Source organism: Oncorhynchus gorbuscha, linkage group LG23, assembly GCF_021184085.1.
Source record: "Oncorhynchus gorbuscha isolate QuinsamMale2020 ecotype Even-year linkage group LG23, OgorEven_v1.0, whole genome shotgun sequence".
Taxonomy (NCBI): Eukaryota; Metazoa; Chordata; class Actinopteri; order Salmoniformes; family Salmonidae; genus Oncorhynchus; species Oncorhynchus gorbuscha.
In genome coordinates, this window is record NC_060195.1 from 2764739 (window position 1) to 2792719 (window position 27981).

The 27981-nt window shown below is 41.5% G+C and overlaps 1 protein-coding gene across 1 annotated transcript; it reads right to left on the reverse strand.

Annotated features, from left to right (window-relative positions):
• Window positions 1–46: 46 nt before the first annotated feature.
• LOC124011305 (magnesium transporter protein 1) lies at window positions 47–27720 on the reverse strand. The gene is made up of 10 exons (XM_046324534.1): window positions 27560–27720; window positions 26795–26964; window positions 25208–25325; window positions 21139–21279; window positions 19302–19442; window positions 19110–19199; window positions 13122–13185; window positions 12945–13019; window positions 356–446; window positions 47–283 (listed from the first exon to the last, which is right to left on the reverse strand). The coding sequence occupies exons 1-10, from the start codon at window positions 27647–27649 to the stop codon at window positions 268–270; spliced, it is 996 nt and encodes a 331-aa protein (XP_046180490.1). The 5' UTR covers window positions 27650–27720; the 3' UTR covers window positions 47–267.
• Window positions 27721–27981: the final 261 nt, after the last annotated feature.

The window sequence follows — 27981 nt, forward strand, 5'->3', positions numbered from 1 at the left end:
CCATGTTGAACACTGACTAACTGTTATGACCCGTCTGCTGCTGCTGTCAATGGTCACCTTCATATCTACATTTAATGGATTATGTTTATATTCATGTACAGTATTTATTAATAAAAAGACATTGTGAACTTTGTGAATGTCAATGTAAACAATGTCTTCCTGGTAGTTTCCAGCAACAGAAGAGGAGATAACCCCAGATGAACAGTGTTCTGGTGTGTGAGGCGTCCGAGGTACTATGGAGCTTCCAGGCTTCTTCCTCCCAGCTCTCTAACTCAACAGGAAACTGGAAACACAAACAGTTAGTCAGACAACGGAGTGAAAAGTAGGTGTGTGTGTGTGTGTGTTTATTTATTACCTGTAAGGGTATCCATGGTATTTAGCTCTAAAGATGGACAGCAGCCAACTGAAGAAGAGCATCACCAGACCGATCCCTGCTACACACATGACTAGAAACAGAGGAGACAGATAGGGGGAAAGGAGAGAGAGAGAGCAGAGCAGAGGTCACGATCAGATGAGCTCCTGCATTTTTCAGCATTTTATTTTCTTTAAAAAAGATAGATTAGGAGTTAGATAAACTTTTATTTTTTGTCAGGAACACATACTGGATTCTACCCTCTACAACATATACCCCACTCCACATCAAAACTTAAAACCTACAACCTGATTTTGGACGGAATTACGGAATCACCTGGAAGGTTCACAACTACCAAGGATGATATACATATACAGCAAATTCTCTGGAAAACAACAGAAACCTGAAAACACCATCCAACCTGGAACTGAGTGAGTAATGTTTAGTCTGAAACTATATTTTATTTCCAAAAGCCAAGAAGAAAAATACACAACATTACTTTATAAGGACTGAATTTTAACATAATTCTGCCAACTTTATACAGCTTCAACTAGCACTGACGTGTCAAGTGAGAGGTGTCAAAGCCCATTAGCCCAACAATGGCAGGAGAGTCACACAGTCTACCCCAACCAAATGGAGAGGCCTTAGAAGCTCCCTCCTGCTGTTCAGAGGTAATTAAAATACAGTACCCTGTGCATGTAAAGAATAATAAGGCAAGAAAAGATTACAAAATGAAGATCCTTATGGAAAATCAAGAGACACTTTTTGCTGACTATTACAAAAATTGGAACATCAGCAACCTTATCTTCCACACAAACCATCCTCTGGCATGGCACAGTGTTATATTAGCACACTACCCCTTTGTTAAGAGAGGGGGGGTTAACGAGGGGTGGAAACTCAACACTTGACAACGAGGACTCTGAGTCAGCTAATATAAACCTCTATAAGTCCGGAACAGTACTGGTACAGGGTAACCCCAAAAAGTTTCAGCTGGACTTTCACCATATTAAAGAATCAGCCCAGCAGGAGAACCTCTCCCTTGACAAAGATACCCCCACCCCGAGCGGGTCAGACCAGACCTCTTCATTATGTAACCCCACAGACGAGCAACCCCCAGCGGAGAGTCAACCTCCCAGCACATATTACTACTCCCTCATTGAAATGAAGGATAAATTCACCCAGCTGGAGGTAAGGCAGGTGGAGCTGGACCAGCAGGTGATTACACTCCAGTCAGCACAGACCCAGACAACAGTCCAGCACAACAACACCCCCTTAACCAGACCCAGAATGCTGGAGGTGGAGAGAGACATATCTGCACCCTGGACAGTGGTGAGACAACTTCAACAGGAGAAAGAGCAGGAGCAGGAGAAGAACAGAGCACTAGAGGGGAGGATCAGACTGCTGGTGGAGGAGAGGTTGAGGGGGACGGAGGAGAGGGTGAGGGGGACGGAGGAGAGGGTGACGGGGACGGAGGAGAGGGTGACGGGGACGGAGGAGAGGGTGACGGGGACGGAGGAGAGGGTGACGGGGACGGAGGAGAGGGTGAGGGGGATGGAGGAGAGGGTGACGGAGGAGAGGGTGAGGGGGACGGAGGAGAGGGTGAGGGGGACGGAGGAGAGGGTGAGGGGGACGGAGGAGAGGGTGAGGGGGACGGAGGAGAGGGTGAGGGGGACGGAGGAGAGGGTGACGGGGACGGAGGAGAGGGACGGCGTGTGACAGAGAACAACCCACTAGAAAGGTGGCCACCCCCACAGAGAAGCCAGCAGAACAGCCCACCTCAGCACCCAACAAAAGTCTCGACACCACAGCAGAACAGTCCACACCAGACCCTGACCATAGAGTCGACATCACAGCAGAACAGACAAATGAAGAACCCCAAGCCCAGAGGCTCTCACCCCCTCTGAGCACCCCCCCTGTCAGCCACCCTGATAGTCCTTCTGACAACCCCCCCACACCCACTGAGGACAAACACAAGACACAGATTGTACTACTTATGGACTCAAATGGGAAATATATAGAAGAAAAAATACTTTTTCCAAACACATTGTGTTTAAACTCTGATGTCCAAACAGCCAGCGCACCCTCAACCTTCTGTCTGAGGACCAACTAAGCTCACCCAGTCACATGATAATACACAGGAGGCACAAACGACCTGAGAGCACAGCAGGAAAGGGTGGCCACAGCACTGAAGGGGGTGATTGAAAAGGCTTCTTCTACTTTCCCCAACGCACAAGTGGTTATCTCCACCCTGCTAACACGAAAATACTTCCACCCTGCCACAATACAGTGGGTAAACGCAAGTATTTCCCGTGACTGTGCCTCAAAACCAAATGTTTTCCTGGCCCACCACTCCACCCTGGACTTGAACAGCCTCTATGACCAGGTCCACCTCTACAAGGCAGCAGTGCCCACCTTAGCCTGAAAGGACATCGCTCTCAAACGTATCCCCAACACTTCACACAGGAGCAACAGATCAATAGACACCCCACTCAGACCAGCGAGACACCCTCCCAGACCTGCAGGACCCCCCCCTGGACCTACACATAGAGGACCAACGCCAAGAGGAATTACATCCAGACCACCGCACCCCCAGACACATCCACACCCCCACCCCATCCAATCAACACCCCCCCCGCGTCAACCATGCCCACACCCCATTTAGGCCCCCTCAGATCAGACCTATGCCACTCCTGCCCACCCCATGCACCCCACCCCCGCAAAGAGGGCCTCAACATGGAAGCCACACATACACCCAGGTAGTGAGCGGGCAAACAGTCCCAACCCCCACTCTCACACTCGCCTAAGCCAATGGCATGTACCAGATGCTCAGCAGGCTCTTACTGGCCTGAGGCCAAACCACGACCAACAACATTGGACACTCTATGGAACAAAAAGCCTTCACTATATCATCCTGGAATATCCAAGGCCTGAGGTCATCTGCCTTTGGCCTGAAGAGCAGAAACCTGGACTTCACCAAAGAAATCGGTAATACAGACATTGTCATCCTGCAAGAAACCTGGTATAGAGGAGACGGACCCACTGGTTGCCCTCTAGGTTACAGAGAGCTGGTAGTCCCATCCACCAAACTACCAGGTGTGAAACAGGGAAGGGACTCAGGAGGTATGCTAATCTGGTATAGAGCAGACCTAACTCACTCCATTAAATGAATCAAAACATGAACATTCTACATTTGGCTAGAAATTGAAAAGGAAATTATCCTAACAGAGAAAAATGTCCTCCTGTGTGCTACCTATATCCCACCACTAGAATCCCCATACTTTAATGAAGACAGCTTCTCCATCCTGGAGGGGGAAATCAATCATTTCCAGGCCCAGGGACATGTACTAGTCTGTGGCGACCTAAATGCCAGAACCGGACAAGAACCTGACACCCTCAGCACACAGGGACAAGCACCTGCCTGGAGGTGACAGCATTCCCTCCCACATATGCCCCCCTAGGCACAACTATGACAACATAACCAACAAAAACGGGTCACAACTCCTGCAGCTCTGTCGCACGCTGAGTATGTACATAGTCAATGGTAGGCTTTGAGGGGACTCCTATGGTAGGTACACCTATAGCTCATCTCTTGGCAGTAGTACTGTAGACTACTTTATCACTGACCTCAACCCAGAGTCTCTCAGAGCATTCACAGTCAGCCCACTGACACCCCTATCAGACCACAGCAAAATCACAGTCTACTCTTTTATTTGTATTTATTTCACCTTTATTTAACCAGGTAGGCAAGTTGAGAACAAGTTCTCATTTACAATTGCGACCTGGCCAAGATAAAGCAAAGCAGGTCGACACAAACAACGACACAGTTACACATGGAGTAAAACAAACATACAGTCAATAATACAGTATAAACAAGTCTATATACGATGTGAGCAAATGAGGTGAGATAAGGGAGGTAAAGGCAAAAAAAAGGCCATGGTGGCAAAGTAAATACAATATAGCAAGTAAAACACTGGAATGGTAGATTTGCAATGGAAGAATGTCCAAAGTAGAAATAAAAATAATGGGGTGCAAAGGAGCAAAATAAATAAATTAATTAAATACAGTAGGGAAAGAGGTAGTTGTTTGGGCTAAATTATAGGTGGGCTATGTACAGGTGCAGTAATCTGTAAGATGCTCTGACAGTTGGTGCTTAAAGCTAGTGAGGGAGAGAAGTGTTTCCAGTTTCAGAGATGTTTGTTGTTCGTTCCAGTCATTGGCAGCAGAGAACTGGAAGGAGAGGCGGCCAAAGAAAGAATTGGTTTTGGGGGTGACTAGAGAGATATACCTGCTGGAGCGTGTTGTGACGGCTCCAAATTTTTCTGAACCGTCTCAGTGCTTCTCCTTCCAATAGAGTGCTTTCCCTTTAATTCCCAATTAAATAACCAGCATCAGCTGCGCAAAAGTGGGGTTGTGATGGAGACGTGAATGAGGATGTGTTCAACCCTCAGTTCCGAAGCTTCTCTATTCCGGTTGTTTTGTTGCCGTTAAACGTGTGTTTTGTAGCCTAATAGAGTTTACCCAGGATCGGATCCACTCTTTGCGTCCCTAGACTACACCTCTCCGTTCTTCGTGGCCTTTCTCCGCTGGAAATCTATTGGCGGATTGGATTGTCTAACTGACCGACTGACTACAACCTTTTTGTATACGGTATTTAATTTGTTTTGATGTGAGGTATACTGTGATGATTTATGTAGTTAGTTGTAGTTGAGGACTTAGTAAGAGTTGATACGCTTTAAAGTTCTGTGGTAAAATAATTTATATATTGATGGTATGTTTAATACTGGGTTACTTACTTGACGGACCAGATGGGACTCATTCCCACCCAAACTAAAAGGACAAACCAATGTTTTCTCTGGTAGGCACAACCTACCTGGCACCCCTATAAATAATAACCTCAAGTCAAAACCGTTACAGTGTGCTACAGGTGGGAGATGCTATGGTGACCAGCGAGCTGAGATAAGGGGGGACTTTACCTAGCAGGGTCTTGTAGATGACATGGAACCAGTGGGTTTGGCGACGAGTATGAAGCGAGGGCCAGCCAACGAGAGCGTACAGGTTGCAATGGTGGGTAGTATATGGGGCTTTGGTGACAAAACGTATTGCACTGTGATAGACTGCAACCAATTTGTTGAGAAGGGTATTGGAGGCTATTTTGTAAATGACATCGCCAAAGTCAAGGATTGGTAGGATGGTCAGTTTTACAAGGGTATGTTTGACAGCATGAGTGAAGGACGCTTTGTTGCGAAATAGGAAGCCAATTCTAGATTTAAGATGTTTGATATGGGTCTGGAAGGAGAGTTTATAGTCTAACCAGACACCTAAGTATTTGTAGTTGTCCACGTATTCTAAGTCAGAGCAGTCCAGAGTAGTGATGTTGGACAGGCGGGTAGGTGCAGGTAGCGATCGGTTGAAGAGCATGCATTTAGTTGTACTTGTATTTAAGAGCAATTAGAGGCCACAGAAGGAGAGTTGTATGGCATTGAAGCTTGCCTGGAGGGTTGTTAACACAGTGTCCAAAGAAGGGCCGGAAGTATACAGAATGGTGTCGTCTGCGTAGAGGTGGATCAGAGACTAACCAGCAGCAAGAACGACCTCATTGATGTATACAGAGAAGAGAGTCGGTCCAAGAATTGAACCCTGTGGCACCCCCATAGATACTGCCAGAGGTCCGGACAGCAGACCCTCCGATTTGACACACTGAACTCTATCAGAGAAGTAGTTGGTGAACTAGGCGAGGCAATCATTTGAAAACCAAGGCTGTCGAGTCTGCCGATGAGGATGTGATTGACAGAGTAGAAAGTCTTGGCCAGATCAATGAATACGGCTTCACAGTAATGTTTCTTATCGATGGTGGTTAAGTTATCGTTTAGGACCTTGAGCGTGGCTGAGGTGCACCCATGACCAGTTCTGAAACCAGATTGCATAGAAGAGAAGGTATGGTGAGATACTTAAACAGAGCAATACTCAATCATGAGGCATCAAAGCCAAAGGAACTGAGTAACATTAAGAAATGCTATAGATGGAAGAAATGCAGTTTGGAAAGCTACCAAAAAACAATTAGGCAACAACAAATTCAATCCCTTTTAGACAATTTCATGGGTAAAACGTTCCACTGTAATAGTGAAGGTGTAAACTTGGCAGTAGAACATCTTAACAGTATATTTGACCTCTCAGCTTCCCTATCAAATCTAAAAATCTCAAATAGAAAACTGAAGAAAATTTACAATAATGACAAATGGTTTGATGTAGAATGCAAAATCTAAGAAAGAAATTGAGAAACCTGTCCAACCAAAAACATAGAGACCTGGAAAACCCGAGTCTACGCCTTCACTATGGTGAATCACTAAAACAATACAGAAATACACTATGGAAAAAAGGGGGAACAGCATGTCAGACATCAGCTCAATGTAATTGAAGAATCAATAGACTCTAACCACTTCTGGGAAAATTGGAAAACACCAAACAAACAACAACACGAAGAATTATCTATCCAAAATGGAGATGTATGGGTAAACCACTTCTCCAATCTTTTTGGCTCTATAACAAAGAATAAAGTGCAAAAACATATACATGATCAAATACAGATCTTAGAATCAACTATTAAAGACTACCAGAACCCACTGGATTCTCCAATTACATTGAATGAGTTACAGGACAAAATAAAAACCCTCCAACCCAAAAAGGTCTGTGGTGTTGATGGTATCCTCAATGAAATGATCAAATATACAGACAACAAATTCCAATTGGCTATACTAAAACTCTTTAACATCATCCTTAGCTCTGACATCTTCCCCAATATTTGGAACCAAGGACTGATCACCCCAATCCACAAAAGTGGAGACAAAATTTGACCCCAATAACTACCGTGGAATATGCATCAACAGTAACCTTGGGAAAATCCTCTGCATTATCATTAACAGCAGACTCGTACATTTCCTCAATCAAAACAATGTACTAAGCAAATGTCAAATTGGCTTTTTACCAAATTACCGTACAACTGACCATGTATTCACCCTGCACACCCTAATTGACAACCAAACAAACCAAAACAAAGGCAAAGTCTTCTCATGCTTTGATGGTTTCAAAAAAGCCTTCGACTCAATTTGGCATGAGGGTCTGCTATGCAAACTGATGGAAAGTGGTGTTGGGGGTAAAACATACGACATTATAAAATCCATGTACACAAACAACAAGTGTGCGGTTAAAATTGGCAAAAAACACACACATTTCTTCACACAGGGTCATGGGGTGAGACAGGGATGCAGCTTAAGCCCCACCCTCTTCAACATATATATCAACGAATTGGCGCGGGCACTAGAAAAGTCTGCAGCACCCGGCCTCACCTTACTAGAATCCGAAGTCAAATGTCTGCTGTTTGCTGATGATCTGGTGCTTCTGTCACCAACCAAGGAGGGCCTACAACAGCACCTAGATCTTATGCACAAATTCTGTCAGACCTGGGCCCTGACAGAAAATCTCAGTAAGACCAAAATAATGGTGCTCCAAAAAAGGTCCAGTCACCAGGACCACAAATACAGACCCACAGGTAACTTCCACAAAGCTGTGAACGATCTGAGAAACAAGGCAAGAAGGGCATTCTATGCCATCAAAAGGAACATAAATTTCAACATACCAATTAGGATTTGGCTAAAAATACTTTAATCAGTCATAGAGACCATTGCCCTTTATGGTTGTGAGGTCTGGGGTCCGCTCACCAACCAATGACTTCACAAAACACCAATTTGAGACTCTGCACGCAGAATTCTGCAAAAATATCCTCAGTGTACAACGTAGAACACCAAATAATGCATGCTGAGCAGAATTAGGCCGATACCCACTAATTATCAAAATCCAGAAAAGAGCCGTTAAAATCTATAACCACCTAAAAGGAAGCAATTCCCAAACCTTCCATAACAAAGCCATCACCTACAGAGAGATGAACCTGGAGAAGAGTTCCCTAAGCAAGCTGGTCCTGGGGCTCTGTTCACAAACACACCCTACAGAGCCCCAGGACAGCAGCACAATTAGACCCAACCAAATCATGAGAAAACAAAAAGATAATTACTTGACACATTGGAAAGAATGAACAAAAAAACAGAGCAAACTATAATGCTATTTGGCCCTACACAGAGAGTACACAGCGGCAGAATACCTGACCACTGTGACTGACTCAAAATTAAGGAAAGATATGTACAGACTCAGTGAGCATAGCCTTGCTATTGAGAAAGGCCGCCGTAGGCAGACATGGCTCTCAAGAAAAGACAGGCTATGTGCTCACTGCCCACAAAATGAGGTGGAAACTGAGCTGCACTTCCTAACCTCCTGCCCAATGTATGACCATATTAGAGACATATTTCCCTGAGATTACACAGATCCACAAAGAATTCGAAAACAAATCCAATTTTGATCAAATCTCATATCTACTGGGTGAAATTCCACAGTGTGCCATCACAGCAGCAAGATTTGTGACCTGTTGCCACGAGAAAAGGGCAACCAGTGAAGAACAAACACCATTGTAAATACAACCCATATTTATGCTTATTTATTTTATATTGTGTCCTTTAACCATTTGTACATTGTTAAAACACTGTATATATATAATATGACATTTGTAATGTCTTTATTGTTTTGGAACTTCTGTATGTGTAATGTTTACTGTTAATTTTTATTGTTTATTTCACTTTATATATTATCTACCTCACTTGCTTTGGCAATGTTAACAGATGTATCCCATGCCATATTTATATATATATATATATAAAATAAGAGAGAGAGAGAAGAAAGGAGAGAAAGATGAGAGAGAGAGAAGAAAGGAGAGAAAGATGAGAGAGAGAGACAGAGGAGAGAGAGAGGCAGAGAGAGAGAGAGGGGGAAGGAGCGACAGAGAGAGAGCCAGAGGGGAGAGAGAGAGAGAGGGGGGGGGGGGGGAGGGGAGAGAGAGAGAGGGGGGAGAGAGAGAGAGAGAGCCAGAGGGAGAGAGGGAGAGAGAGAGGGGGGGAGACAGAGAGGGGGAGAGAGAGAGAGGGGGGGGAGAGAGAGACAGAGAGGGGAGAGAGAGAGAGAGGGGGGGAGCGAGAGACAGAGAGGGGGAGAGAGAGACAGTTAGTTCCAGCACACCTGTGACACATACTCATCAAGTCTAGTGGGACCAGCTACTTCAAAAGAGGTAGAGAAATAAAAACAGAGCTTTAGAAATATACAGTGCCTTCAGAGAGTATTCAGAAACCTTGACATTTTCCACATTTTGTTGTAATACAAAGTGTGATTAAAATGGGTGTCATTTTTTGTGTCAGATCTACACAACATATTCTGTCAAAGTGGAAGAATAATTCTTACAATATGTTATTATTAATGGAGAAAAAAACACGAATACACAACATGACCAGAAGTACGACAAAAATCTCAGTACGCGGACACCTACTCATCAAACATCCCAGTACGCGGACACCTACTCATCAAACATCTCAGTACGCGGACACCTACTCATCAAACATCTCAGTACGCGGACACCTACTCATCAAACATCTCAGTACGCGGACACCTACTCATCAAACATCTCAGTACGCGGACACCTACTCATCAAACATCTCAGTACGCGGACACCTACTCATCAAACATCTCAGTACGCGGACACCTACTCATCAAACATCTCAGTACGCGGACACCTACTCATCAAACATCTCAGTACACGGACACCTACTCGTCAAACATCTCCTTACAAAATCAAGGCCTTTACTGCTGTAACAGCCTCCACTCTTCTGGGAAGGCTTTCCACGAGATGTTGGAACATTGCTGCGGGGACTTGCTTCCATCAGCTACAAGAGCATTAGTGAGGTCGGGCAGTGATGTTGGGGGTGATTAGGCCTGGCTCACAGTTGGTGTTCCAGTTCATCCCAAAGGTGATCGATGGGGTTAAGGTCAGGGCTTTGTGCAGCCCAGTCAAGTTCTTTCACACTGATCTCGACAAACCATTTTGTATGGACCTTGCTTTGTGCACGGGGGCATTGCCATGCTGAAACAGGAAAGGGCCTTCCCCAAACTGTTGCTACAAAGATGGATTATGCACATCATTGCTCCTCCACCAAACTTTACAGTTGGCACGATGGGGAAAGTAGCATTCTCCTGGCATCTCCCACACCCAGATTTGTCCGTTGGACTGTCAGAGGGTGAAACGTGATTCTTCACTCCAGAGAACGCCAGAGTCCAATGGCGGCGATCTTTACACCACTCCAGCCGATGTTTGGCATTGGGCATGGTGATCTCAGGCTTGTGTGCGGCTGTTCAGCCATGGAAACCCATTTCGCAAAGCTCCCAAAGAACAGTTATTGTGTTGACGTTGCTTTCAGAGGCAGTTTGGAACTCTGTTATGGGTGTTACAAATGAGGACATTGGATTTTTACGTGGTTCAGCAGTCGGCGGTCGCGTTCTGTGGCCCAGGTGTTCCGCCAAAATGAAATGTGATTCACATAAAAGATTTAAAATAAAATTTAAACACAATTGTTTTTCTTCTTCACATCTTCAAACAGTCCATTTATATTTTCCAACGGGGCTACCCATTTGGGTGAGTTTTTTTCTCTCGCCTCAGTAGCCTCGTTTCACTGCCAAAAATACAATGAAACCATCCAGTGTTCATCGAAATAACAACAATGTCAAATACAGGTAGCCTGGTCAAATAATGAACATCCAATCACATTAACCGTTACTCATCCAATCACATTAACCATTACTCTCTCATGGAAATTCCAAAAACGGTCCGTATGTAGCCAAACATAGCTGCTGCTCATGTTGGTATCTGTACTGACGGCACCAAAGCCATAACAGGGAGACATAGTGGAGTGGTAACATGCCTGCAACAGTTGCTCCCGACGCCACTTGGGTCCACTGCAGCATCAGCCGAGAGGCTCTTGCTGTCAAGGGAATGCCTGACAGCTTGGAAGACGTTTTGAACACCACAATGAAAATAGTTAACTTTGTTAAACAAAGGCCCCTGAACTCTCGTGTATTTTCTGCACTATGCGCTGATATGGGCAGCGACCATGTAACACTTTTACAACATACAGAAGTGCGCTGGTTATCAAGGGGCAAAGTATTGACAATTTTTTTAAATTGAGAGACGAGCTTAAAGTTTTCTTTACTGACCATCATTTTCACTTGTCTGAGTGCTTGAGTTTCTCACACGACTGGCCTGTCTGGGAGACGTTTTTTCCTGAATGATCTGAATCTAGGATTACAGGGACTCCCCGCAACTATATTCAATGTGAGGGACAAAATTTAAGCTATGATTAAGAAGTTGGAGCTCTTCTCTGTCTGCATTAACACAGACAACACACAGGTCTTTACATCACTGTAAGTTTTTTTTGTGTGCAGATGAACTCAAGCTTACAGACAATGTCAAATGTGATATAGCGAAGCACCTGAGTGAGTTGGTTGCGCATGTACTTTCCCGAAACAGAAACAACTGGATTCGTTATCCCTTTCATGCCCTGCGTCCAGTACACTTACCAATATGGGAACAAGAGAGACTCAACAAAATTGAAACAAGCGGTTCTGTGAAAACTGAATTTAATCAGAAGCCACAGCCAGGTTTCTGGTTAGGGCTACGCTCAGAGTTTCTTGCCTTGGCCAATCACACGGTTAAGACACTGATGCCCTTTGCAACCACGTACATATGTGAGAGTGGATTCTCGGCCCTCACTAGCATGACAAATAAATACAGGCACAGACTGTGTGTGGAAAGTGATTTAATCCTGAGACTCTCTGACAATACAAGTTATGTGCATCCTTTCAAGCACACCCTTCTCATTAATCTGTGGTGAGTTATTCACAATTGTTGATAAACAAATAAGGTTTTATATGTAAGATGGTTAAATAAAGAGCAAAAATGTTGATTATTATGATATTATTATTTGTGCCCTGGTCTATAAGACCTCTTTGTCACTTCCCACGAGCCGGGTTGTGACAAACTCACACTCAATCTTATGTTTAATAAATATATCGTATAGTGTGTGTGGCAGGCTTACGATGATGGCAAACAACAACATTTGAGAGTGCGCTGACCCTGGTGCTAGAGGGGGTACAGCTGACCCTGGTGCTAGAGGGGGTACAGCTGACCCTGGTGCTAGAGGGGTACGGGACTATAAAACGTTTGGGAACAACTGGTCTAGACATTTCCACTTCACAATAACAGCACTTACAGTTGACCAGTTGACCATTGTAGGGCAGAAATTTGACCAACTGACTTGTTGGAAAGGTGGCATCCTATGACGGTGCCACCTTGAAAGTCACTGAGCTCTTCAGTAAGGTCATTCTACTGCCAATGTTTATCTGTGGAGATTGCATGAATGTGTGCTCGATTTTATACACCTGTCAGCAACGGGTGTGGCTGAAACAGTCGAATCCACTCATTTGAAAAGGTGTCCACATACTTTTGGTCATGTAGTGTGTTTCACATGCCAATTAAACACTTTGAATTCAATTGAAAGAGAGAGACAGAAAGATGGATATAGACAGAGAGAGAGAGAAATATAGACAGAGATCGAGAGAAAGGAGAGAGACAGGCAGAGAGGAGAGGGAGAGATATCTAGATACATACTTTTCCTCTTGCCAATGTCCATATCTGACGTGGCCGCCTCGTGCAACAGCACCATCCCCATGGTAACAGCAGAGTCTGGGACAGGAGGTTAAGGGTCACAGAGTGAAGCTGTAGCCAATGAGAGGCTCTCATACAGGGTTAGAGGTCAGGGGTCAGACTGAGGTGTGTAAAGGATACTGAAGAGCAGCACAATGTGAGTTTCTGCTACAAACTGGGCCTGACTGCTGCCGTGGATATAACTCTGAAACAACACACACACAGTGATGAACACACACACACAGTTAACACACACAGTTATTAACACACACATACACACACAGTTATTAACCTGTCTTGGGTAGTGGGCAGTATTTCCACGTCCAGATGAAAAGCGTGCCCAAAGTAAACTGCCTGATACTCAGGCCCAGAAGCTAGGATATGCATATAATTTGGAGATTTGGATAGAAAACACTCTAAACAGTCTAGTTTCTAAAACTGTTAAAATAATGTCTGTGAATATAACAGAACTGATATGGCAGGCAAAATTCCGAGGACAAACAATCCCAAAAAATTATTAATGCAAATTAATTCCTTAAAAAATCATACAATGTTGAAGTGTACCTATGATAAAAATGACAGACCTCTACATGACAGACCTCTACATGCTTTGTAAGTAGGAAAACCTGCAAAATCAGCAGTGTATCAAATACTTGTTCTCCCCACTGTATATAATAGGCAGTGTCAGAGGAAAGCCCATAAAATTGTCGGAGACTCCAGTCACCCAAGTCATAGACTGTTTTCTCTTCTACCGGGGTGGCAGGTAGCCTAGTGGTTAGAGCATTGAAGTAGCAACTGGAAGGTTGCAAGATCGAATCACCGAGCTAACAACGTAAAAATCGGTCTTTCTGCCCCTGAACAAGACAGTTAACCCACTGTTCCTAGGCCGTCATTGAAAATAAGAATTTGTTCTTAACTTGTTATGGCTGGTGGCAGTATTGAGTAGCTTGGATGAATAAGGTGCCCAGAGTAAACTGCCTGCTACTCAGGCCCAGTTGATAATATATTCATATTATTAGTACATTTTGGATAGAAAACACTCTGAAGTTTCTAAATCTGTTTGAATAATGTCTGTGAGTATAACAGAACTCATATGCCAGGCAAAAAAAATCCAACCAGGAAGTGGAAAATTTGAGAATTGTAGTTTTTCAACTCTTTGGCTATCGAATACACAGTGTCTATGGGTTCAAATTGCACTTCCTAAGGTTTCCACTAGATGTCAACAATCTTTAGAACCGTGTTTGACGCTTCTACTGTAAAAGGAGGGGGGAATGGGAGGGGAGTGAGTCAGTGGTCTGGCAGAGAGGCATTATCTGATCACGCGCATTCACGTGAGAGTTAGCTTGAGTTCCTTTGCATTTCTGAAGACAAAGGAAGTCTCCGGGTAGAACATTATTGAAAAGTTATGATAAAAACATCATAAAGATTGATTCTATACATAGTTTGACATGTTTCCCAGAACTGTAATATAACTTTTTTGACTTTTCGTCTGAACTAAGCGATCGCGCTTTGAGCATTTGGATTAATGGGCTAAACACGCAAACAAAAAGGAGGTATTTGGACATAAATGATGGACTTTACCAAACAATTCAAACATTGTGGAACTGGGAATCCTGGGAGTGCATTCTGATGAAGATCATCAAAGGTAAGTGAATATTTATAACGCTATTTCTGACTTCTGTTGACTCCAACGTGGCGGATATCTGTATGGCTTGATTTGTTGTCTGAGCGCCGTACCCTGATTATTGCATGATTTGCTTTTTCCGTAATTTTAAAAAAAAAATCTGACACAGCGGTTGCATTAAGGAAAAGTGTATCTCTAAGTCCATGCATGATCAATGTTTATTATGAGTATTTCTGTAAATTTATGTGGCTCTCTGCAATATCCCCTGATGTTTTGGAACTACTAAACATAACGTGCCAATGTAAACTCAGATTTTTGTATATAAATATGAACTTTATCGAACAAAACAAGTCCTATGAGTGTCATCTGATGAAGATCATCTAAGGTTAGTGATTCATTTTATCTATATTTCTGCTTTTTGTGCTTTTTTGTGCTTTTTGTGAAAAATGGCTGTGTGTGTTTTTGTGACTAGGCTCTGGCCTTTTTGAAATCGGACACTGTGGTGGGATTAACAACAAGTTAATCTTTAAAATGGTGTAAAATAATTATATGTTTGAGGAATTTTAATTATGAGATTTCTGTTGTTTTGAATTTGGTGCCCTCCACTTTTACTGGCTGTTGTTAACGGGATCCAAGCCATAAGAAGTTAACTGACTTGCCTAGTTAAATAAAAGGTTAAAAAAATTATTATAATAATTTTTAAAAGCAGTACCGGAGGGTCCTTCTGTAGCTCAGTTGGTAGAGCATGGCGCTTGTAACGCCAGGGTAGTGGGTTCGATCCCCGGGACCACCCATACGTAGAATGTATGCACACATGACTAAGTCGCTTTGGATAAAAGCGTCTGCTAAATGGCATATATTATTATTATTATTATGTCTAGGACCAAGAGGCTCCTTAACAGCTTCTACCCCTAAGCCATGAGACTGCTGAACAACTAATCAAATGGCTACCAGCACTATTTACATTGACCCCCACCCATATTTGTTTTTCACTGCTGCTACTCACTGTTTATTATCTATGCATAGTGACTTCACCCCTACCTACATGAACAAATGTACTAACCTATATCCCCGCACACTGACTTGGTACCGGAACCCCCTGTATATAGCCTTATTGTTATTCTTATTGTGTTACTTTATATTCTTATTTTTACTTTTATCTATTTGTCTATTTAATAAATAAGGGCATTTCACGGTAAGGTCTACACCTGTAGACCTGCGCATGTGAAAAATAAAGTTTGATTTGATAGAGAGACTGTTCATTTTCAATGTTTTATTTCACTTGCTTTGGCAAAGTTCCCAATAAAGTCCTTAAATTTAATTGAAATTGAATTGAGAGAGAAAGAGAGAGGGACGTACCACTAGTTCAGCAGTGGGGTTATGTTAAGAGATATCTATAGAGAGAGAGAGGGACATACCACTAGTCCAACAGTGGGGTTATGTTAAGAGATATCTATAGAGAGAGAGAGGGACGTACCACTAGTTCAACAGTGGGGTTATGTTAAGAGATATCTATAGAGAGAGAGGGACGTACCACTAGTCCAACAGTGGGGTTATGTTAAGAGATATCTATAGAGAGAGAGAGGGACGTACCACTAGTCCAACAGTGGGGTTATGTTAAGAGATATCTATAGAGAGAGAGAGGGATGTACCACTAGTCCAACAGTGGGGTTATGTTAAGAGATATCTATAGAGAGGGACGTACCACTAGTCCAACAGTGGGGTTATGTTAAGAGATATCTATAGAGAGAGAGAGGGACGTACCACTAGTCCAACAGTGGGGTTATGTTAAGAGATATCTATAGAGAGAGAGAGAGAGGACGTACCACTAGTCCAACAGTGGGGTTATGTTAAGAGATATCTATAGAGAGAGAGAGGGACATACCACTAGTCCAACAGTGGGGTTATGTTAAGAGATATCTATAGAGAGAGAGGGACGTACCACTAGTCCAACAGTGGGGTTATGTTAAGAGATATCTATAGAGAGAGAGAGGGACATACCACTAGTCCAACAGTGGGGTTATGTTAAGAGATATCTATAGAGAGAGAGAGGGATGTACCACTAGTCCAACAGTGGGGTTATGTTAAGAGATATCTATAGAGAGAGAGAGGGACGTACCACTAGTCCAACAGTGGGGTTATGTTAAGAGATATCTATAGAGAGAGAGAGGGACGTACCACTAGTCCAACAGTGGGGTTATGTTAAGAGATATCTATAGAGAGAGAGAGAGAGGGACGTACCACTAGTCCAACAGTGGGGTTATGTTAAGAGATATCTATAGAGAGAGAGAGGGACATACCACTAGTCCAACAGTGGGGTTATGTTAAGAGATATCTATAGAGAGAGAGAGAGAGAGATGTTAAGAGATATCTATAGGGACGTACCACTAGTCCAACAGTGGGGTTATGTTAAGAGATATCTATAGAGAGAGAGAGAGAGGGACGTACCACTAGTCCAACAGTGGGGTTATGTTAAGAGATATCTATAGAGAGAGAGAGGGACATACCACTAGTCCAACAGTGGGGTTATGTTAAGAGATATCTATAGAGAGAGAGAGAGAGAGGGACGTACCACTAGTCCAACAGTGGGGTTATGTTAAGAGATATCTATAGAGAGAGAGAGAGAGGGACGTACCACTAGTCCAACAGTGGGGTTATGTTAAGAGATATCTATAGAGAGAGAGAGGGACATACCACTAGTCCAACAGTGGGGTTATGTTAAGAGATATCTATAGAGAGAGAGGGACGTACCACTAGTCCAACAGTGGGGTTATGTTAAGAGATATCTATAGAGAGAGAGAGGGACGTACCACTAGTCCAACAGTGGGGTTATGTTAAGAGATATCTATAGAGAGAGAGAGGGACGTACCACTAGTCCAACAGTGGGGTTATGTTAAGAGATATCTATAGAGAGAGAGAGAGAGAGGGACGTACCACTAGTCCAACAGTGGGGTTATGTTAAGAGATATCTATAGAGAGAGAGAGAGAGGGACGTACCACTAGTCCAACAGTGGGGTTATGTTAAGAGATATCTATAGAGAGAGAGGGACGTACCACTAGTCCAACAGTGGGGTTATGTTAAGAGATATCTATAGAGAGAGAGAGGGATGTACCACTAGTCCAACAGTGGGGTTAAGCTTTGGGCTGACATCCCGTTACCGGGATGATATTACAACAGCCAGTGAAAGTGCAGGGCGCTTTTTATCAAACAATACATGTATGTTTTGTTTGATAAAGTTCATATTTATATCAAAATATGAGTTTACATTGGCGTGTTACATTCACTAGTTTCAAAAACATCCAGTGATTTTGCATAGCCACATCATTCAACAGAAATACTCATCATAAATGTAGATGATAATACAAGTTATACACATGGAATTATAGATATACCTGTCCTTAATGCGCGGCAGTGTCGCCTACTGGTTAGAGCGTTGGACTAGTAACCGAAAGGTTGCAAGTTCGAATCCCCGAGTTGACAAGGTACAAATCTGTCGTTCTGCCCCTGAACAGGCAGTTAACCCACTGTTCCTAGACCGTCATTGAAAATAATAATTTGTTCTTAACTGACTTGCCGAGTAAAATAAAGGTAAAAAATAATAATAATATATATTTTTTTAAATGCAACCGCTGTGTCTGATTTCAAAAAACCTTACGGAATAAGCAAACAATGCAATAATCTGAGACTGCGCTCAGAAAAATAGTAAAAATAGCCACCATGTTGGCGTCAACATAAACAAGAAATTACATGATAAATATTCCCTTACCTTTGATGATCTTCATCAGAAAGCACTCCCAGGAATCCCAGGTCCACAATAAATGTTTGTTTTGTTCGATAATGTCCATTATTTATGTCCAAATACCTCCTTTTGTTAGCGCGTTACGGCGGACAAAAAAAATTAAAAGTTATATTACAGGTCGAAGAAACATTTCAAACTAAGTACAGAATCAATCATTAGGATGTTTTTAACATATAGCTTCAATAAAGTTCCAACCGGAGTATTCCTTTGCGTCTTGATGAGCAATGGAACGCAAGTGGATACAATGAGGAATGCGCATGATCAGAAATTGGCTGACTGCAAGACACCTGATACATTCTGCTCTCATTCAGTCCCACAACACAGTAGAAGTCTCATTCAAATTTCTATAGATATTTGACATCTAGTGGAAGCCCTAGGAAGTGCAACATCATTAATATCCCAAGGGGATTTCAATGGGAACTGTGATGAATACATACCAAGCTCAGATTTCTCACTTCCTGTTTTGATTTCCCCTCAGGATTTTGCCTGCCATATGAGTTCTGTTATACTCACAGACATCATTCAAACAGTTTTAGAAACTTTAGAGTGTTTTCTATCCAATACTAATAATAATATGCATATATTAGCAACTGAGACTGAGGAGCAGGCCGTTTACTTTGAGCAACTTATTCATCCAAGCTACTCAATACTGCCCCCCAGCCATAAGAAGTTGAGATATATCTATAGAGAGAGAGAGGGACGCACCACTTGTCCAGTGGTGGGGTTCTTGTGGGCGTAGGGAGGTCCTCTAATGTGGTTCCACATCTGACCTGAAGTCATGATCAGGCAGAAACACTAGAGAGAACGTAAACCGTTGACAATGACTCAACACTTTGATGATGATGATTCATCCATAACTTTGATAGTCAGCTACATAATGAACCAGTGTGTTCCTACCAGAGCAGAGAAGGCCCAGACGTTCTTGTTGTAGAGGAATTCCAGGTTGTTTCTGCGGAGGTAAGCCAGTCCTCCTATCACTGCCAGCAGGAACCCCAGCATCAACGGCCCCGCATAGTTAGGAGGACGGATCACACGGATCTACACAGAGAGAGACACACACACAAACAGACTGACACACACACACATACATATTGTAGTGCCTTACCTTCCTAATCTTACTACTGTCATGACGTTGGCCTGGGGGTAGGAAATTAACTATATTCTGGTAATCCGACCAATGGAACATATGCGTTGGTACTTAATGAATATGATGTCAGTTTGGTTGTCATCTGAGACATTCTCATCAATGATAAGATGACAAACTCTACAGTGGAAAGTCTACACATCAGAGTTATCGGATTCACATGGAATTGTTGTTCAATTTAAATGTTTGAATATGAAATTATTCATGATGGGATGAAATGTGATTTAAGCTTCTAAAATGTGAGATTTGGGTTTTCATAAGATAGGGCTCTGCTTAATCAGTGGCCCGCCCCTGGGAAGGGACAAGGGCTATAAAACTTTTCAAACACGCCCTCCTCTCCCTTCCTATATAATCCCTTGACGACAATATAACCTCCTGTTCCGAGGACGTGAGGACGATGGTCCGATGTCAGAATGGTTCAGATAATAACTACAGAACGAAGCCAACATCAGCGTGAGCTTTGGTTGCGAATGGTTTGAACTTTGAACTCTTATTCACTACAGAAGTGATACCTACTAGCCGTTGAGTTAGCAACAGGCGCGGCAAACGAGGGTTAGGAAGGAACAGACAGAGTATCCCGTCTATCACACAACGACGTTACTACAACTTATCCAATTGACAATCAGAGACCTTCTGCAAAGGACTAGGTTGGGCAACATGGCCTTCCATTTACCACCAACCTACTGAAGCGCAGCTCAGAGTAAATATTTATTGCATTTTCCTTTTCCAAATTGGCGGTAATTTAGAATGCATAAGATACTGTATTTACGTTAGCACAGCTTCACCCTTTGTTTCTCAGTCTTTCCGCTCTTTCACTTTCACCCAGCCCCTTTTCTTTTGTGTAACAAGCTGTCATATCTTTTCCGCCCGCTAGGGACTTTTTCCTTTATGACGTCATTTGTAATCAAGTTATGATTAATTATGTGTAATTCTGAGTGATTAGTTAGGTATTTAGTAAATAAATAATTAAACCCAATTTTGTATTGCTGATTCAACTTGTTAACCAAGGTTCGTGCAGATAACTAAGAATTTACAACTTTCAGATGAGACTGAATTAAGATGACGATTAATACTGACTGCTATTGATGTAAAATATTACTAGGTCTTTAAGAGTTTATTCGGAAGATAACAGCTCTATAAATATTATTTTGTGGTGCCCTGACTCTCTAGTTAATTACATTTACATGATTAGCTCAATCAGGTAATATTAATTACGGAGAAATTATTTTATGGAATAGCATGTCAAATAACTTAATCCGGCATAGCCAAAGACACGACACTACATTTGCTCACACTGTATATAGATTTATTTTCTATTGTGTTATTGACTGTACGTTTGTTTATCCAATGTGTAACTCTGCGTTGTTGTTTTTGTCGCACTGCTTTGCTTTATCTTGGCCAGATCACAGTTGTAAATGAGAACTTGTTCTCAACTGGCCAACCAGGTTAATTAAAGTTGAAATAAAAACAAATTTAAAAAATACACACCTGATCACCCACATCTACTCAGATAAACACAGACTAATACATTACGCAAATACCTAGCGTGAGAGGTGAAAGGTAAAGAGGTGAGAGGTCAGGAGGGGCTACCTGTACGTCAGTGCGGTCCCCGACCCAGCGGGCCAGTTGTTCTGCAGCGAAGCCTCTGACCTGCAGCTCATAGGAGTCAGACTTCTTAGGCTTCCCTTTAGCAGGGAAATGGATGAAGGAGGGAGCCGAGTTCATATTCAACTGGGGAGACAAAGACAGATATATAACTACTACTATATACACAGATAAATAAATACTACTATATACACAAATACTACTTAACTATTACTATATACACAGATAAATAAATACTACTATATACACAAATACTACTTAACTACTACTATATACACAGATAAATAAATACTACTATATACACAAATACTACTTAACTATTACTATATACACAGATAAATAAATACTACTATATACACAAATACTACTTAACTATTACTATATACACAGATAAATAAATACTACTATATACACAAATACTACTTAACTACTACTATATACACATATAAATAAATACTACTATATACACAAATAACACATATAAATAAATACTACTATATACACAGATATATAACTATTACTATATACACAGATAAATAAATACTACTATATACACAGAACACAGATATATAACTATTACTATATACACAGATAAATAAATACTACTATATACACAAATACTACTTAACTATTACTATATACACAGATAAATAAATACTACTATATACACAAATACTACTTAACTACTACTATATACACATAAATAAATACTACTATATACACAAATAACACATATAAATAAATACTACTATATACACAGATATATAACTATTACTATATACACAGATAAATAAATACTACTATATACACAGATAACACAGATATATAACTATTACTATATACACAGATAAATAAATACTACTATATACACAAATAACACAGATATATAACTATTACTATATACACAGATAAATAAATACTACTATATACACAAATACTACTTAACTATTACTATATACACAGATAAATAAATACTACTATATACACAAATAACACAGATATATAACTATTACTATATACACAGATAAATAAATACTACTATATACACAAATAACACATATAAATAAATACTACTATATACACAAATAACACAGATATATAACTATTACTATATACACAAATAAGATATGTAACTACAACTATATACACAAATAAGATATGTAACATATATAATTACTACTATATTCATATATAACTACTACTATATTCATATACACTACATATATAACTACTACTATAATCATATACACTGCATATGACTACTACTATATTCATATATAACTTCTACTATATTCGCATACACTACAGATTTAATTACTACTATATTCATCTACATGACATACACTGCTCAAAAAAATAAAGGGAACACTAAAATAACACATGCTAGATCTGAATGAATGAAATATTCTTATTAAATACTTTTTTCTTTACATAGTTGAATGTGCTGACAACAAAATCACACAAAAATTAGCAATGGTATTCAAATGTATCAACCCATGGAGGTCTGGATCTGGAGTCACATTCAACATTAAAGTGGAAAACCACACTACAGGCTGATCCAACTTTGATGTAATGTCCTTAAAACAAGTCAAAATGAGGCTCAGTAGTGTGTGCGGCCTCCACGTGCCTGTATGACCTCCCTACAACGCCTGGGCATGCTCCTGATGAGGTGGCGGATGGTCTCCTGAGGGATCTCCTCCCAGACCTGGACTAAAGCATCCGCCAACCCCTGGACAGTCTGTGGTGCAACGTGGCGTTGGTGGATGGAGCGAGACATGATGTCCCAGATGTGCACAATTAGATTCAGCTCTGGTGAACGAGCGGGCCAGTCCATAGCATCAATGCCTTCCTCTTGCAGGAACTGCTGACACACTCCAGCCACATGAGGTTTAGCATTGTCTTGCATTAGGAGGAACCCAGGGCCAACCGCACCAGCATATGGTCTCACAAGGGGTCTGAGGACCTCATCTCAGTACCTAATGGCAGTCAGGCTACCTCTGGCGAGCACATGGAGGGCTGTGCGGCCCCCCAAAGAAATGCCACCCCACACCATGACTGACCCACCGCCAAACCGGTCATGCTGGAGGATGTTGCAGGCAGCAGAACGTTCTCCACGGCATCTCCAGACTGTCACGTGTGCTCAGTGTGAACCTGCTTTCATCTGTGAAGAGCACAGGGCACCAGTGGCGAATTTGCCAATCTTGGTGTTCTCTGGCAAATGCCAAATGTCCTGCACGGTGTTGGGCTGTAAGCACAACCCCCACCTGTGGACGTTGGGCACTCATACCACCCTCATGGAGTCTGTTTCTGTGTTCCCTTTATTTTTTTGAGCAGTGTATATAACTACTACTATTTCATACATACTACATATATACACTACTACTATATTAATGTAGTATATGTGAATATAGTAGTAGTTAAATATGTAGTATATATGAATATAGTAGTATTTCAATCTGTAGTATATATGAATATAGTAGTAGTTAAATATGTAGTATATATGAATATAGTAGTAGTTAAATATGTAGTATATATGAATATAGTAGTATTTCAATCTGTAGTATATATGAATATAGTAGTATATGAATATAGTAGTAGTTCAAACTTTAGTATATATGAATATAGTAGGAGTTATATATGTTATATATATGAATATAATAGTAGTTAAATCTGTATTGTATATGAATATAGTAGTAGTTATATATGTAGTATATATGAATATAGTAGTAGTTAAATATGTAGTGTATATGAATATAGTAGTAGTTAAATATGTAGTATATATGAATATAGTAGTTAAATATGTAGTATATATGAATATAGTAGTATATGAATATAGTAGTAGTTCAAACTTTAGTATATATGAATATAGTAGGAGTTCCGCTGTCCTGGCGAAGGTTGAAACCCCACCTCTTTAAGGAATACCTAGGATAGGATAAAGTAATCCTTCTCACCCCCCTTAAAATATTTAGATGCACTATTGTAAAGTGGTTGTTCCACTGGATGTCATAAGGTGAATGCACCAATTTGTAAGTCGCTCTGGATAAGAGCGTCTGCTAAATGACTTAAATGTAATGTAATGTTATATATATGAATATAGTAGTAGTTAAATCTGTATTGTATATGAATATAGTAGTAGTTATATATGTAGTATATATGAATATAGTAGTAGTTAAATATGTAGTGTATATGAATATAGTAGTAGTTAAATATGTAGTATATATGAATATAGTAGTTAAATATGTAGTATATATGAATATAGTAGTATATGAATATAGTAGTAGTTCAAACTTTAGTATATATGAATATAGTAGGAGTTATATATGTTATATATATGAATATAGTAGTAGTTAAATCTGTATTGTATATGAATATAGTAGTAGTTATATATGTAGTATATATGAATATAGTAGTAGTTAAATATGTAGTGTATATGAATATAGTAGTAGTTATATATGTAGTATATATGAATATAGTAGTAGTATGTATGAATATAGTCATAGTTTTATATGAATATAATAGTAGTTATATAATAATATAGTAGTAGTTTTATATGTAGTATATATGAATATAGTAGTAGTTATATAGTGGGGCAAAAAAGTATTAAGTCAGCCACCAATTGTGCAAGTACTACCACTTAAAAAGATGAGAGAGGCCTGTAATTTTCATCATTTCATCATCATCATTTTCCACCATTATTTGCAAATTAAAAAATACTACAATGTGATTTTATGGATTTTTTTCTAATTTTGTCTGTCATAGTTGAAGTGTACCTATGATGAAAATTACAGGCCTGTGGGAGAACTTGCACTACTGAGTTGATATGCACCAGTTAAAGCAGTGTTCCAGAAGGTTCATGTTGTAATGATCCAGTCAGGTAGAGTCACCAGACAGAGCTGCTGTCAAGTGTAGTTTCACTTAAAGAACGTGAGCTGTCGAGATCAGGCTGGTTTACCAATGCCAACCGTTAGGCTCTAATGGACAGCTTAAAGCCTGGCTCTAAATAACACATGAAGGGTGAAATAAACTAAAAGAGATATAGTTAGAATAGTTATACCATCTGAAAGACGTCAGATCCTTCATCAAAGTCGACGGTAGCGAAGAAGACCTTGTTGGTGAAGGCACTGGAGTAACGCCAGGAATTAGCTAGGATCTGGTACTCCTCGTCAGCCTGTCTGTAGTGGGGGTGGACACACACAGCATGTCAAATACCTTTCAATATTTCAGATACCAATGATTTAGTGTGTCCAGAACAATGGAACTAATAGACTAGTCACAAAAGTCTGGCGTACTGGGCGTACCACAAAGGCATATTAGGACATGCATTTTCCCCATCCATGTGTAAAACTAACATGTGACCCCTTACTGGCAGACTACACACAGTCTCTGTTACTGACTGGCAGACTAGACACAGTCTCTGTTACTGACTGGCAGACTAGACACAGTCTCTGTTACTGACTGGCAGACTACACACAGTCTCTGTTACTGACTGGCAGACTAGACACAGTCTCTGTTACTGACTGGCAGACTAGACACAGTCTCTGTTACTGACTGGCAGACTACACACAGTCTCTGTTACTGACTGGCAGACTACACACAGTCTCTGTTACTGACTGGCAGACTACACACAGTCTCTGTTACTGACTGGCAGACTACACACAGTCTCTGTTATGGACCGGCAGACTACACACAGTCTCTGTTACTGACTGGCAGACTACACACAGTCTCTGTTACTGACTGGCAGACTACACACAGTCTCTGTTACTGACTGGCAGACTACACAGTCTCTGTTACTGACTGGCAGACTACACACAGTCTCTGTTACTGACTGGCAGACTAGACACAGTCTCTGTTACTGACTGGCAGACTAGACACAGTCTCTGTTACTGACCGGCAGACTAGACACAGTCTCTGTTACTGACCGGCAGACTACACACAGTCTCTGTTACTGACCGGCAGACTACACACAGTCTCTGTTACGGACCGGCAGACTACACACAGTCTCTGTTACTGACCGGCAGACTACACACAGTCTCTGTTACTGACTGGCAGACTAGACACAGTCTCTGTTACTGACTGGCAGACTAGACACAGTCTCTGTTACTGACTGGCAGACTAGACACAGTCTCTGTTACTGACTGGCAGACTACACACAGTCTCTGTTATGGACCGGCAGACTACAAATTGTCTCTTATGGACCGGCAGACTACAAATTGTCTCTGTTATGGACCGGCAGACTACAAATTGTCTCGGTAATGGACCGGCAGACTACAAATTGTCTCGGTTACTGACTGGCAGACGGTTTGTTTGAATAAATTATTTTTTGGCTCCATAAAATAATCCAACAATGTGTACGCTGTCATCTTGTCTATTTCAAGTCTTCTCTCATTGATCGAGACAGGTGAGTATCATGACATGTGACACCCACCTGTCACCCCAATTCAAATGAAACCCCTGCACTGGAGACAGACATTTTATGAGACTCATGTTTGCACGAATCGTGGACAAATACAGTATCGCCAAGGTTGGTAGAAAATTCCCTCCACTACACCAAACTGTACCCACCCTGTAACTCCCAGTAATGGATACCAAACACCTTTGATTAAATCACATTATCTGGTGTAACAATTTGTAGATAAGTTACTTGCAGACGCCACACTGTCTCTGTGGCTGCAGGGCGGTGAACATGATGACCACAGAGTAGTTCCTGGGAGGAGCCTTCACAAAGCGACGAAACTTCTCCCCGTTCATACGGATCACAGCTCTCTTCCCTGTCCAGTCCATAAGCTGACTCACCTTCTCAGAGAGCAGGGTCTGGAGGGAGAAAAGGGGAAGAGGGGTTAGAGGTCAGAGTCGTATAGCGACCTGGTCCATCAGCTGGCCCACCTACTCAGACTGCAGGGTCTGGAGGGAGAGAGAAGAGGGCAAAGAGGTTAGGGGTTACAGGTCCGGGTGTTATACCGGCCCACCCACTCAGACAGCAGGGTCTGGAGGGAGAGAGAAGAGGGGTTAGAGATCAGGGTCTTAATACCAGCCCAGTCCATCAACTGGCCCACCCTCTCAGAGAACAAGTCTCTAATGTATCTACCTAGCTCGAGACGAAAGAGGGCACCTTCCTCACCCGGAAGTGCTAACAACGTTTAGGAATGATGCGGATTATAGCTGCAGGAAGGGTCAAAGTTCTAGACCAAGTAGAACATAGACACGGCAATATGTGACGTGTTAGTTATTTCAATGAGCTAGATACTTATATATGAAGCATACTGACGATACAAACTAGCTAGGTAACCGGTTCCTTCCTAAAAGTTCATGGCTAGCTAGCTAAACCCATCTCTCCTAGACCCATGAGCTAACGTTAGCCTGCTAGCTAGTGTAATGATTATGACACCGTGCGCTGAGAATAAAATACCTCCTTTTTCTTCTGTCCGGTTGAAGGGATTCCATAGAAACTCAACATCAACAACAACGAATACAAAACTTTTAGATACATTTTAATCATCTTTCACAGAGGCGCTTCCGTCAATCGACTGACCACGGATTGAAGGATTCTCTGTAACATTCCGATTGGTCGATTTTCCGCCTCAAGAGCCAATGGCGTGATAGGGGCAGAGACTGTAAAGAAAGCGAGACACCCTACTTCCGATTTTTTCTGATTGGGGTGGGGCAATCTCCTTATTGTAATGAAGGAACCGTGAGCTCATGAGGGAAAGCATGCTCACAGGACATAAATAAATGCTCACAATTATTTTCAATGGTAAACGGCCGGAGTAAACAATCTTATTTATCCACCATCTTTGAAAATGAGTCTTGAGTGTATGAAGTAAGATTTGG

Bases quoted from the DNA above. Each gene is read 5' to 3' on its own strand.
- LOC124011305 (XM_046324534.1), bottom strand. From the start codon at position 27,649: ATGATTAAAATGTATCTAAAAGTTTTGTATTCGTTGTTGTTGATGTTG. The intron at 26,965-27,559 runs GTATTTTATTCT...TTCTCCCTCCAG, and splicing joins CCGGACAGAAGAAAAAGGAG to ACCCTGCTCTCTGAGAAGGT. The intron at 13,020-13,121 runs GTATCCTTTACA...CTCCTGTCCCAG, and splicing joins TCACATTGTGCTGCTCTTCA to ACTCTGCTGTTACCATGGGG.